This window comes from Diadema antillarum, unplaced genomic scaffold (genome assembly GCF_040938485.1).
Source record: "Diadema antillarum isolate AM-2024a unplaced genomic scaffold, OU_Dant_1.0 scf00000036, whole genome shotgun sequence".
Taxonomy (NCBI): domain Eukaryota; kingdom Metazoa; phylum Echinodermata; class Echinoidea; order Diadematoida; family Diadematidae; genus Diadema; species Diadema antillarum.
This window is the reverse complement of record NW_027270925.1, coordinates 3,727,024-3,739,766: the sequence shown is the minus strand read 5'-3', so window position 1 is coordinate 3,739,766 and position 12,743 is coordinate 3,727,024. Positions and strand designations below refer to the sequence as shown.

The following is a 12,743-nucleotide window of genomic DNA, read 5'->3' as shown; positions in this document are numbered from 1 at the left end:
TAATTTCGTTCACGAAACGGTCATTTTGTCAACGAAATGACCAATTTCGTAACGAAATATTCCGTGCAACACTTGGCACTCCATGGTTTTTGTCCGTGGTTTAAACCATGGTTTCATTTGTACCACCTTCGTGAATTCGGGCCAATGAGACCCCACAAGACCTCACAATTTCCCATTAGTATGTGTAAAATGGGCACTGCAAAGTTCAACGTACTGATGTGTCTCAACAAACGATACAGTTATTAGCCCAAGTATTTTTTCATCACTCTGGAAGTAATCTATACAGTACTCTAATGGCCAACATTAGACCAGTCAGTCGCCCCTGTCATACCAGATCCGTGGGCAAAGTTTGACAAAGCTTTGTACGATGCCTCTGAAGTGACTGCAGAAATTTTACAATTTAAGAATCTCGGTCAGACATACAACTCTTGATCTTTGCAAGATCTATCCCACTATCGCAACAGTGCTTACTCTCCAGTTGCTCATACTTGGACCAAGTTTGCCAATTGAATTTTTGTGCTACATTTTTGATGTGATGGCAAACTATCCTCACACAAGCTACCCCAGTGCCAATTAAAAAAAAAAAAAAAAAAAAAATTATTGTGCAACTGCTTAGAGTTACAAATTAAGTTTTGTGTGGCATCTAAAGTGATGGCAAACCTGATTTACCACCTTCATCAGATCTGTAAATAGATAAGAATAATAAGAAAATAAACTAATAATATATATAACAAAATAACAAAATAACAAAATCAAACAGTGAGTAATTTGTCCAATCACTACTAATCCCTGTTTATACAACTTGATCTAATCTTATCGAATCTTGCATTATTGCTTTAAAGCAGGTGATATTTTGGCAACTGACCTTGAGTCTTTGCGACCTATGCCTTCATTTCTGAAGATATGATAGGTTGGCTGTGTGGTCATATATGCATAAAGCAAGCTTTACTCCAGTCAGTCAGATACATGTATGTATAATTTTTAGGTTATTGTGAGATTAAGAAGTTTTTGTGCACAGGTGAACAACCAGACAGCCCCAAAGAAAGAAATAAACTCAGTCACTGCTGCATGGCCGCAGCTGGTGCCTACAAAATACACTTTCAATCAATCTCCTTTCATAACATGAACAGACATTTCTTTTTTCCCCACTAAGTAGTGGCCAGTTCTTGCAATTACCAGTATGAGAGAAGGTTTGTAGTTAGTACAGATGGCTGGACGAGTATGTTAATATGTGTAGTAAATAAATGAACACACAGTCTAAATTTACCGAAGACAGGCCTACGTATATATATATATATATATATATATATCACCTGCAGCTTTTGTCAAACTGCCGCACCGATGTTAACAGTACTTATGAAGTCAGAGAATATATTACATATAAATGTGCAGACTTGCAATATAGTCTCTTCAAAGTGCAGTAGAAAAATAATGAGAGACAAACACTCTGATTGGTCAAAACTCGTACCATATTCATGAAAGGGATGATATGCTCGGACACACAAAAAAATGTTAGTATCATAAATTAAGCTGACAAGTGTAAGATGGGTCGTCTTCTGATTGAAGGTGTAGAGCCTCCGTTTCAATCTCGCCGGACGTCCTGCTCGGGACGTAAGATGGCCGAAGCTTTTATGGAAGAAAAGTTCATCTTTTCTCCCTCCATCTCCAGGCGGGCTGAGTGGACCGATGGACGAGTGCACCACTGCGACACAAGCTGCAGTGTCCGTCAAGGGAATGATCTACTGCGCCTTGCAGGCACAGCTCAGCCGCGAGAGGATCAAACTCCTCCTCCTCCCTCTCCTCCCCTTTCTCCAGAGTGGACTGGTCCGGCAGGGAGACGCCACAGACACACTGGACGGGGAGGAGCCGGAATGTTCTACTGGGCCTTGCAGGTGGAGCTCAGCTTGCGTGTCCTGCTGAGGGGCTTCTTCTGCTTGGAGGTCTCCTCCTCCACAGGGCTGGGCTCTGGCGTCTCGGGCTCTACCACTATCTGAGGTACATCTTAAGGTGGGCACAAAATGGGAGGGACAGGTGTCAGACAAAAAACAAAACAAACAAAACAGAAGAAAGAGAACTCAGTACGGATGTCCTCTAGAACTGTGGTTCTTCCATTCTATGGAATGTTTACCTCCTAAATATTTACCTTCATACTTAAACATATCTCCAATAAAAAGAACATAAAGTATGTAGTGTCTATTCAGGAAAGCAAGATATCGTCTACGACAAACTGAAAGAATCCCTTATCGCTTTTTATTTGATAGTGTACATGTACCTCAATACATTCTCCGATAAATTGTCTCCTTTTTAAACTTTTTTCATTGAGGAGAAAAATGTTCCAATTACTATAGTTTGACTACAATGCACACCTGTGCTTATTTTATATTATCAAACAGAAGGTTTGCACAACATGATCCTGAAATAGTCAGAATATTTTGGCCCGCTCAAAGTATACACCCCCTGGTTATGAAACTTGCCTGTAAGCAAACAGGGCAGAGATAAAACGGACCCCTAGTCAGAGTAGACACTCCACCTGGGTTCTTTTGATTAGGGTGTTTGTTTGTGTGTTTTTTGTTTTTTTTTAATAAATCCTTAAATTAATGGTGAAAATTGGCAAACTTACATTCTGGATTATGTAGAACCTCTGTTTATCTATCCACTTTCATTCAACGTTTTTGCACTTTCATTCAACATTTCTGTACTTCCATTTCAAAACGGTAGTCCATGTAAGTTTGTCAGCTTAAAAAAATTTTAATGCTAAATCTGTTCAACTCAAATAATGAATGTGCATTGGCAGGAAACAAAAGGGGATTGCACAACCACAAAATCAAATTGAATCAGGTGAACAGAGAAGCAGAATCAGTCGTGGGACGAGTGGCGGCGAACACACCTTGTGACGTCAGTGGGCTGTACTGGTCTCTCTCGTCGTAGTACTCGTCCGAATAGGAGCCGTCCTCCGAGGGACACGGGTTGAACATGTCCTCCAAGTAGGGCACCACCGTCATGTTGCGCAGCTCGTCGCTGCTGTCCGGCAGCGGGGGCAGCTGGACGGGATCCCCTTCTACCGGGGGCTTTTTCCTCACCCATCTGTGACAAAGAATTTGGGAGGGTGGTGTGTGTGTGTGGGGGGGGGGGGGGGGGTTATGGAGGCATGGGAGGAGGGTGGTGTTTGATGGAGGAGAAGGAGGAGGGAAAAGGTAGGGATGTTGATGAGAAAAGATGGGAAGAGAAAAGAAGGAACAACAATAGGTGGAGATGAAAGGAGATGAGATGGGGGGGGGGCAAATGACAGAGGGAAGGAAATTAATCAAAATGGAGTACATCATGGACAGCAAGGTTAAGGGGACAAGGGTACAGGCAGAAAGGGGAAGTTAAGGGTTATTGTGGGGAGGGGGTGGTAAAAATGAAAGTGCACAGGGAAGATGATTTCAGATGGAAATGACAAGGGGGCGGGAGGGGATGGGATTAATAGGGAGAGGGCAGAGATAAAGAAATATGTTACATTTTATTGTGAAAAGAACAAAATACATATACATGTACATGGGTTGATATCAATAACTCATCAATGTTCCATTACAACCCCTCCCTTACCCTTCCCCACCCCCCCCCCCAAAAAAAAAAAATGACTTACAAAAAGTTTCAAAAACATCTTTTAAGGTGACAATATATCCTGCAATTGCCAAATCTCAATAAAAATCAGTTTGGAATGATTCAAGAAAGCAAGCAAGGCAGCCTTAAACTTACAGGTGACAATCCTTTTGAGTTTTTGCGAACCAATACATCCAAACAATATCCTACGATATGTTCTTCACGACTGAACACCCACAGGGATCGTGGCAGTCATTGAATATGCTCTAAAAATATAAATACTTCCATCAGCACTGCACATGCCGCTACAATAGTGTCACATTAATTCCAGATCAAGACCTCTTCCTGTATGAGATGACAAATTTAACTTCTGTGCCGAATTTCCTTCCTTTCTTGGCGCACAAATGCAATTGGCAGGCATGAACATCAAAATGTATGCCAAAAAAGTTTTTCAATTTTTCTCTCCAGGCGGTGTGACAATTGGCTGCAAGGAAATGTTGCAGCTCCTCCGCCGAGTCCCTCTGAAGTTAATAGTGGGTTTGTACTTGGTGGAACAAGATACCTCAGAAAGTTAGGTTGATTGTTGCTTTTATTTTCAGAAGCCTATTGTAGACAATAATGTTAGTGGAAGTCACCATGACCATTTACAGATGATTTATTTTCAAAGCATTTAAAAATACCTCCTAGAAGTTGTGTGACAGGTAATTTAGTCACGTATACCACAAAAAAGAATGAATTGATGAATTCACGAAAAAAAAAAATCAAATGTCCTGATACTGAATTTTGAAAGAATGCTATGTCGTTTGTGGACAACTATACTTCTGTTTTTGTTTTTGTTTTTTCTCATATGTAACAATTCCAAATTCTTCTTCAAAGTCATTCTGTCATCCCAACCAAATGGTAAGAGTAACTTAGACAGTAACTGAACATACACATGGAAAACTTTAAACAATGGAACAAGAACTGCGTATTACGCTGAGCGGAGCTACTCACACATGTTCCTTGATCTTTTGCACATCTAACCTGTTATCCGGCTCTATGCACAGCATGCCTGTGGGGAGAATTGCGGGGGGAAAAAAAGCATATGAAATTTGAGATTGGGGAAAGTTGACCGACTGCTACACAAACTTCCGCAGCAATCCACACCAGGCAAAATCGCATGGTGCAGCTACGTAAATCGCAAGTACATTACATATGACCCAAACGTTTCTTTTTGTTTGTTTGGTTTTATTTCTACATTTTTCATAATTTCAATTCAAAATAGCATCATGAATAGTATTTTTCTAAACATTTTCAATACAAAATAACATCATAAATAATATTTTTCAAAATTACGAACGAGAAAATATACAGTGCAAACATAACTTGCAAATCTATTATCAACAATTATAATCAACACTAGATAAAAGGGAATGTTTATAAGGAGAAAATGCTTCAGAACACATATCATAAGCATGTGCTTGAAATGATAGTGGCTTGAGAAATGTCACTCAACTTGTTCTCTGTTTGTGTTTTTGGAGTAATTGTAAAGAATACAAGTGGTTTTTTTTTCCCAGAACTCGCAGCCAATGAGGGCGTCCATTGCCATTTACTTTCATGAATACTCAGTATTTTATATCACCTTACCACTTCATCAAGCAACCATTTTTCTGCTATTTGGACAAGAACACAAACACACCTTAAAAGGCACAACAACATCCAAAACGTTTGCAAACTGCAGGGTTTGTACATTTCTTTTTCATCCTTTCTTTCTTTTACAATAAAGCAGCAAACCTTCTGTCTACATTAGGGAACATTTCATGCTGCAGAATGAGACAGATATACTGGGTCTGTTTGTTTGTTTATATTGTTCATTTCTTTTTGGCTTGTATGTGTGTGTTTGTTTTTGTTCCGTTTTCCTGGGGTGCTTTTGTTTATAAATCTCTCAATTCTCTTCTCTTGGCATTGCATATTGGTGACGCTTTCCACAAAGAAGTAGAGAAAGAGAGTGAAAAATAAAAGGTGACGGAGAGCAAAAAGAGAGAAAAAGAAGAGAGAGGGGGAGGGAGAGATGGAAGATCCAAAATGAACTATGTCAAGACTTTCCAGGTTTAATGCAAAGCTGTTTTGGTAGATTTCAGCTTAGTGTGTCAATATACACTCAAGTTTCCGGAAAAACAGGCAAGTTGGTTTTGAGAAAAACAAGTGCTCATACTCGGCTTTCAATCACAATATCCCAGCCATGAAAAATATCATTATTGCTGTTTTCACTGTCAAGTTATCAAACATTTAGAGCTCTTGGTAATTGATGCACTTAATATTTGCCATATATTTTCTCCTTTAAAAAAAAATGGGGAGTGTCCTATTCCATTCCTGCATTTTAGAGCCATTTCAAAGCCATTGCCACACCTGGACTGCTCCTGTATCTCTCTGTGAGGCTACTTTTGGCTGAGGAATAAACTACAAAACAAATAGCACGGAACATGGGCAGGGGTTTGATTAGGCCTCATCTTTCACTCTTCAATCAACTGAGCCATAGTCCCCTCCATGGACTTTGTGGGATCTTAAACCAAACCTCATGCACAAACTAGCTAGAGTCGGTAATCATGTCGTACCCTCACAAGTCTCTCACTGACCTGTACATTAATATTCACCAAACTGTTTATTGTTGTTGTTGCTGCTGCTACTGCTGTTTTTATGTGAATTCAATTCAGAGTAAGTTACATCCCCTGTGTGAAATTGTTGTGGTGCCATGAAAAAACAAGCCAAGCAATAATGACTGGGAGATGGAAATGCATTGGCAGTTGGTATGGTTATCATCCAAAAATATAGATTTTAATTTTACATTCCAGTATTGGTATACAAGTGACAAAGTTGAAAGGTCATGAAATCACCACCTCTGCTAATATGTGCATGAGTGCTTGTGACCAATATCACAAGTCAGTAAAAGCGTGTGAAACTTTGAAATTCCATAGCTTTCTTTGCATATGTCTGATTTGATGAAACTTCTACCATTCTATTTGTCTGATTTCACTCTACAGTATTTTACCAAAATCATTGTGATGTGGTATATAGAACTGCTCTTTAAAGAGCTGGTAGAGTGGGGACATCATGGAGTGGTAAGGCTAGCCTGGCTCAGATGTTTTTGAGAATCCCTGCAATGAACTGTGTACAGCTCTATCACTGATCTCCGTGTGAGTACACACACACAGCCCAAGAATCTTGACCAGAGCCGACCGTTACCGATAAGCGTATGCTTCCATGTGCATTATATTTGTTGACCAGTGCTATTCATGGTTTTCTATCAATTTATGTTCTACGGTTGGCAGCAAATGAATCGGGTCAGCCATGAATCCCCACACTACTACATCTTTAGATTCTGCCAGTCAGCATCGTCTCTCGAATGGTCACAGCAAAATTAGAGCCCTATTTCATTAAAGGTCAAGTTCACCTTCATAGACATGTGGGTTGAGTGAATGCAGCTATATTAGTAGAACACATCAGTGAGAGTTTGAGGAAAATCACACAATCCGTTCAAAAATTATGAATTTTTGAAGTTTCTGCTCAGTCACGACTGGATGAGAAGACTACTATAGCTTGTTGAATTCACATGTGTACAATGATATAAAGATAGAATAAAGAAAATTCAAAATATTTTCACTTTTCTCGTATAACAAAAGAACACTTGACTTCTCTCTTTCAGAAGGCAGGGGGAATAATATTACCCATAACATACATCAGTGACAAGTCGAAGAAATGTGCACTTTATTCAAAAAGTAAAGTTTTGTTAAATTCTCTTTTTATTTTCCTTATATCGTTGTATGCATGTGACATCATACACTGTAGTAGTCTTCTCATCCAGCAGTGACTGCACAGATACTTTAAAAATTCACAACTTTTGAACGGATTGTCCAATTTCCCCCAAACTTTCACTGATGCGCTCTACTAATATCATTCCCTTCACTCAATCCACATGTATATGAAGGTGGACTTGTCCTTTAACATCCATGGCTTGTTGGCATCACTTCTATTGGCTGCTCTTATTCTTCTCTCTCATCTTTCTTTCTCATAAGAGGAGAGAAGGAAAATAGACAAACTACAAAACGTCCCGGGGTTTAATAGATGACTTACCTTGCAGGAGGTCGGTGAGATGGGGTGGCAAGTCGGTGGGAATAGTGAAGTCCCCCTTGCCGATGTTTTCAAACAACCTGTAAATGGTGTCCCCCGCAAAGGGAAATTTACCCGTGACAATGTTATATCTGCAAAGCAAAAAAAAAAAGAAAGGAGAAATGTTGATAAAATAGTTATAAAAATGTTTATCCAAAATTAATAGGAAGGAAACACCAGAGGTCTGTTTCATTAAGAGTTGCAATTAATCTTACACTCAATTTATTGAGCGCAACTTGGTGAATAGAGTGTAAGTTCAATATTGAGCGCAAGTCCTGTTTCACAAAGACACTTACGCTTGATTTCAAGAAAAATCAAGTGTAACTTGCGATCAATCGCAAAGTTGTTTATGAAACGCAATTTGTGATTGATTGCAACTTACGCTCAATCTTTACAAAACAGGCCCCAGGAAGTAGAATGATGTGGTACATACTGTACTCTGATATTGCAGGAATCACCACAGAGATTGCCATGCATGAACATTGTTATCTTCTTCTAATTTCTGTTTTTTCAACAGAATTTGTTATCTGCGACCCATCAATGTCTTAAAGAGCCAAATGTTCTCATCACTTGCTTCATACAGTCCGCCACATGATCCTCTTCATTGTTTCAGGAGCTAACACCTGCTGTAAAATCAATGAATCAAAATACATATGCAGTCAAGTCTGGAGTTTAAGTTTGATTACCCTTAATGTCCCATATTTTGAAGTGATTTGCACAAATACAATCCAGCAAACCAGTGTAGAAGTAACAGTACACTTTGCTTTATTTTAAGATATCAAAACACATTCAGAAATATCCCCATCCACTAAACTGCAGATAAGTGAAGTTTGAAGAACTTTTGCCCACCATAAAAAGAAACATATACATAAATATAAATAAAGTAAGTCATGCGTAAGTTTCTAAACGCAGCATTTCTAAAACAATAAGTACAATGCTTTTGACTAGGCATACTTTTCCAGTATCGAGGGGAAGAAAGAAATGAACTGGCTTCACAGAAAAAATTTGATATGCGTGTATTCTCTGAAGCTGGAACAAAATACTGTGAAGAGAACTTTAATGTGCTGGCAATATAAAGTCCTCCTCCCTCCAAACACACAAACAGATGCAAGCATATTTGTAACTTCTTGCCAAAGTGCCCCATTTCTGAGAATAGGATCAGACGAACACATCAGACAGAGCAAAACATCAAACTAAAAGTGTCATCAATCCACATCCAAGTGCAAAAAAGCAACATCAACAATACACTGATCTACACTGAAGAAAAAACAAAAAAACAAAAACTAACGCAGCTGGTACACACGCCCATTATCTGCTAAAATTGACAAAAGTCTTCCAACAACAGATAAACTATCTGTAAACCATCTGTAAACTGTGGATCTCAACAGAATAGATTTCATAGATAAAAGATCTTTTTAGAGAGGAAAGCAACCAGCAGATAGTCACGTTGGATGCAACAGGGGCATCTTCGACATAGGCCTCGGTGGTGTATGGTTAGAGAGTACTTTGTTCATGTTCCAAGAGACAAAGGCAGAAAAAGAACAAAATGGGGAGCGGTTTCTGTTACAAGCGTCATAATCTCCACTTCCAGTTTGATTACCTTCTCCTAGGGCAAGGACGATCAGTGCAGTTGCTCCCCTCACTACACTCTCAACATCCAGGACAACCATATGCCCCTGGGGAATGATAATCCATCAACGGCACACAGTATAACGACAACAAAGCTTTCATGCAACAATAAATGGTTAAAGAGCTGCTTGGTCTCAGATAGAAACCGCCATCACCAACAACTGAAAAAAGACAACAACAAAAAAAAACACCATATATGTGAACGAACAGAGCTAAGGCACCATATGTGTATGTTGCATAATACATAAATAACTGATCGCACGACAGAGCGACAAAACACGTATATGTAAATCAGTAGACGCTGGATTGCGATTGGCCAATAACCCTACTGGAGAAAATAGCTTTGACTTGTTGCAAATCGCATGTGTCACGATATGAACATAGGTCTGGCTGGAGCCACAGATGGAACGAAGACGTGATGCAATGAAAAATAAAAATAAATAAAAAGTTGAGACACTGCATCTCCTTTAACTTTTCATAGATTTTTTGTTCAGTGAATTCAAGATATCAGAAAAAGAAAACAAAAGGTACACATCTGTATTGAACATATTTGCAAAGTGTCACAAAATATTTGCACGGTGGCTTTTCTTTTTCAATATTGTAAAATCCTCCGGCATATTTCTCTGTAAAGCAGTTCCCTCCACAATGTCATGGAGAAATAAAATCAGTGCCTGATACAAACAGTTTTTTAAACACTGGCAACATCCAACATTTGCTGAATATACAAACAGGGCACGAACTCTAACGTTCTAAACAGCAAAAGCCATCTCCGGATGCAATCTGGCCGAAATCACGCCGAAATCACGAGCTTTGAGAAAGACATCTTTCATCCTTACATCACATCCTACGTCAAGGCCGGGGCATAAACTCTACGTCGCTTTGTGTACATACGTCAGTTTCTGCCCATGCCAACAACGATGATCGTACAAAAAAGTCCCAGGGGAGGCTTGATGGAAATTCACACAGCTTGAATGGCAGGAATGAAGCACATTCACAGAGCAGATGCAGGAGAGGCAATGTTACTGGCGGGGTCACAATTTCGTCCTACTTCACAGCAGCAACCTTGCACTGCTTTTGGCCATCTCTCATACATACCCCCTTCACTCTCTCTCTCTCTCTCTCTTTCTACCTCTTTCCTTTTTTTTTATTTTTATGTCTTCCCTTTGTATGATCAAGCAGAACACACACACACACACACTACCACTTCTCCCTGTTTTGCCTGCTCCTTTGTAGCAGACATCCATCCGTATCGAACGCACACAAAGTAACCAGGGGTGGCTCCGTCTCTCTCCCTGTTGATACGTCTGTACTTCTCTATCTTCTCCACAGCCCCTCCCCCACCCCTCCTTATCATCCCCTCCACTGCCCCATCTTAACCCCCTCCACCCAATATCACCCCACCCTACCCCAACCCCTACAGTAAAAAACTCAAACAAACGAAGAAGAGAATAACATGAATGCATAAAAGATAAAAGCAGTCCTTGTCTCTAGCAGCTTGGGTTAAATTTATACCCCAGATGTATCTCTCATTTCCCTTCACCGTTTTGCCTTCCTCAAGGACACTAAAACATATCCATGTGCAAGGGTACCACTCTCCACCGTTGGGCCAAAACATTCGGTGCATAAATGACATGGACATGTTCGCAATGCCCAAGCACAGCAGACGTACAGCACGGTACGGGCCAGCCTCTTATCCAGAAAGCGTTTGATTGAGGCTGCACCCTTGCATTATACCAACATGGCTCCAAACCTAAATTTTGTCGAAATCTGGACTTCTTAACGACCTTCGTCATGACAATCACATAAATTTGTATGCAAATTGTCTCATTAAAGAAAAAAAAAAGACTTCTCATGGAGAGACGGCCTTTTTTTCCTGGGTGTTTTTTTTTTACAGTCATACATCTCCCCTTCGTGCCACTTCAGACTATATGGTACAATACCACTGCACCAACAATACTGCTCACTATGCAGAGAATTTTGCTTAAGAATGCAACGTGTAGTAAGGACTGCGCAGTCCTTTTCAAACTTTATGTCTCAAGTCTGGATTGAAAATCAGGCTATGTATGTCCAGAATATAACCATTCAATTCCATGATAAAGGCCTATAGACAACATAATCATGAGCGAAACTTATTTTTATATATTTGAGAAGTAAACACAAACAGAATTTTGGTTGAGGTATTATGGCCCATTGTTATGTAGATTGGATGATGTCATATCCATTGCCATTAATAGATTTGGCATCAACGGGCACTTAATTCCAAATCAATGGGTAAAATGTACACGAATACACACACACAGACACACCTCTTGATCCATGAAAATCACTATATAAAGGGCACTATTCCTGGCCCCGAGTTGGCAAATACATGCCAATATGTTCAAGCACTTATCGCATAATTCTCTCAGTACATCAAGACCGATTCCAAAGTTGCAGTTGTGTCTTATGATATACAGACACTCAATAAAAACTTGGTAATAAAAAACTCTCAACAGAAAACTAGTACATGATGTCACTAATGCGAGAACAATGATGACCATAATACATCCAGAAATAACCATTTCCTCCATCTATTCCGGGTATGTAAAGGTCCTTGCATCAATAAACATATATGATATGTATTCTTGATTCTCAAAAATATTCGGGAATAAATTTGAAGTCTGTGTATGGGGGGGGGGGGGAGGGGGTGGGGGGGTGGATGGAGACAGGAACATGCATTGCTAACAGAGGATCAAAAGAATACCATCTAGGCAAATAAATACATCTGGTATTTTTATCTTTGTTTTCATGCCATATCAACTCACCACTTAAGGTAAATATTCTCTCTTTATGTTTCATTTTTAAAAAGATATCTTTCTCATTCATTATCTAGAAGAGAGTACCTGCAAGTACTAGGTGTAATTCATGTTTGCCATTGCATATCTAATGCACACCAAATCCCAAAGAATTAACTGATCAGTGTCTGTCATCAAAAACAGTTAGAACTGATCCTGAATTAAATTTGCTTCCAACAAACTAATTGGGAATAGTTCAAATTACTTTGTATGAGATTGTGCGTTATACACTTAAATCTTATTTTGCAAAACACAGTAAACAGGGGTGCTGGGGAAGGGCGCGGAGATGTCACAATTTTAAGGGACAAGGACTTTTCTTTCAGATTAAGCACTTCACCAACCTCTAAACAACCACTTAGTCAAGATTTTCAGGGTTCTGTTATCTTGCTCAGCCCCAACCCTAACCACATCACTCTCAGAACCAAAACTGTACGTCACTGGCAGGGACGAGCAATTAATTCAGCTTCCCCCATCTCCCGAAGGCAGCATTTTGTGGCTACGTGGTTTCGCGTTACATCTTGCTTTTCAAAAAACAAACAATAAAATAAC

The 12,743-nt window shown here is 39.6% G+C and overlaps 1 protein-coding gene across 1 annotated transcript in view; it reads right to left on the bottom strand.

Moving 5' to 3' along the window:
• Positions 1-1,440: 1,440 nt before the first annotated feature.
• Positions 1,441-12,743, bottom strand: part of LOC139745371 (serine/threonine-protein kinase STK11-like) — an 80,350-nt gene continuing 69,047 nt past the window's right edge. The window contains exons 6-9 of the mRNA XM_071655768.1: positions 7,696-7,823; positions 4,579-4,636; positions 2,888-3,084; positions 1,441-2,001 (exon numbers count right to left, since the gene is read on the bottom strand). Of these exons, the coding sequence (XP_071511869.1) occupies positions 1,877-2,001; positions 2,888-3,084; positions 4,579-4,636; positions 7,696-7,823 (508 nt within the window). The 3' untranslated portion in view covers positions 1,441-1,876. The remainder of the gene's footprint in view (positions 2,002-2,887; positions 3,085-4,578; positions 4,637-7,695; positions 7,824-12,743) is intronic.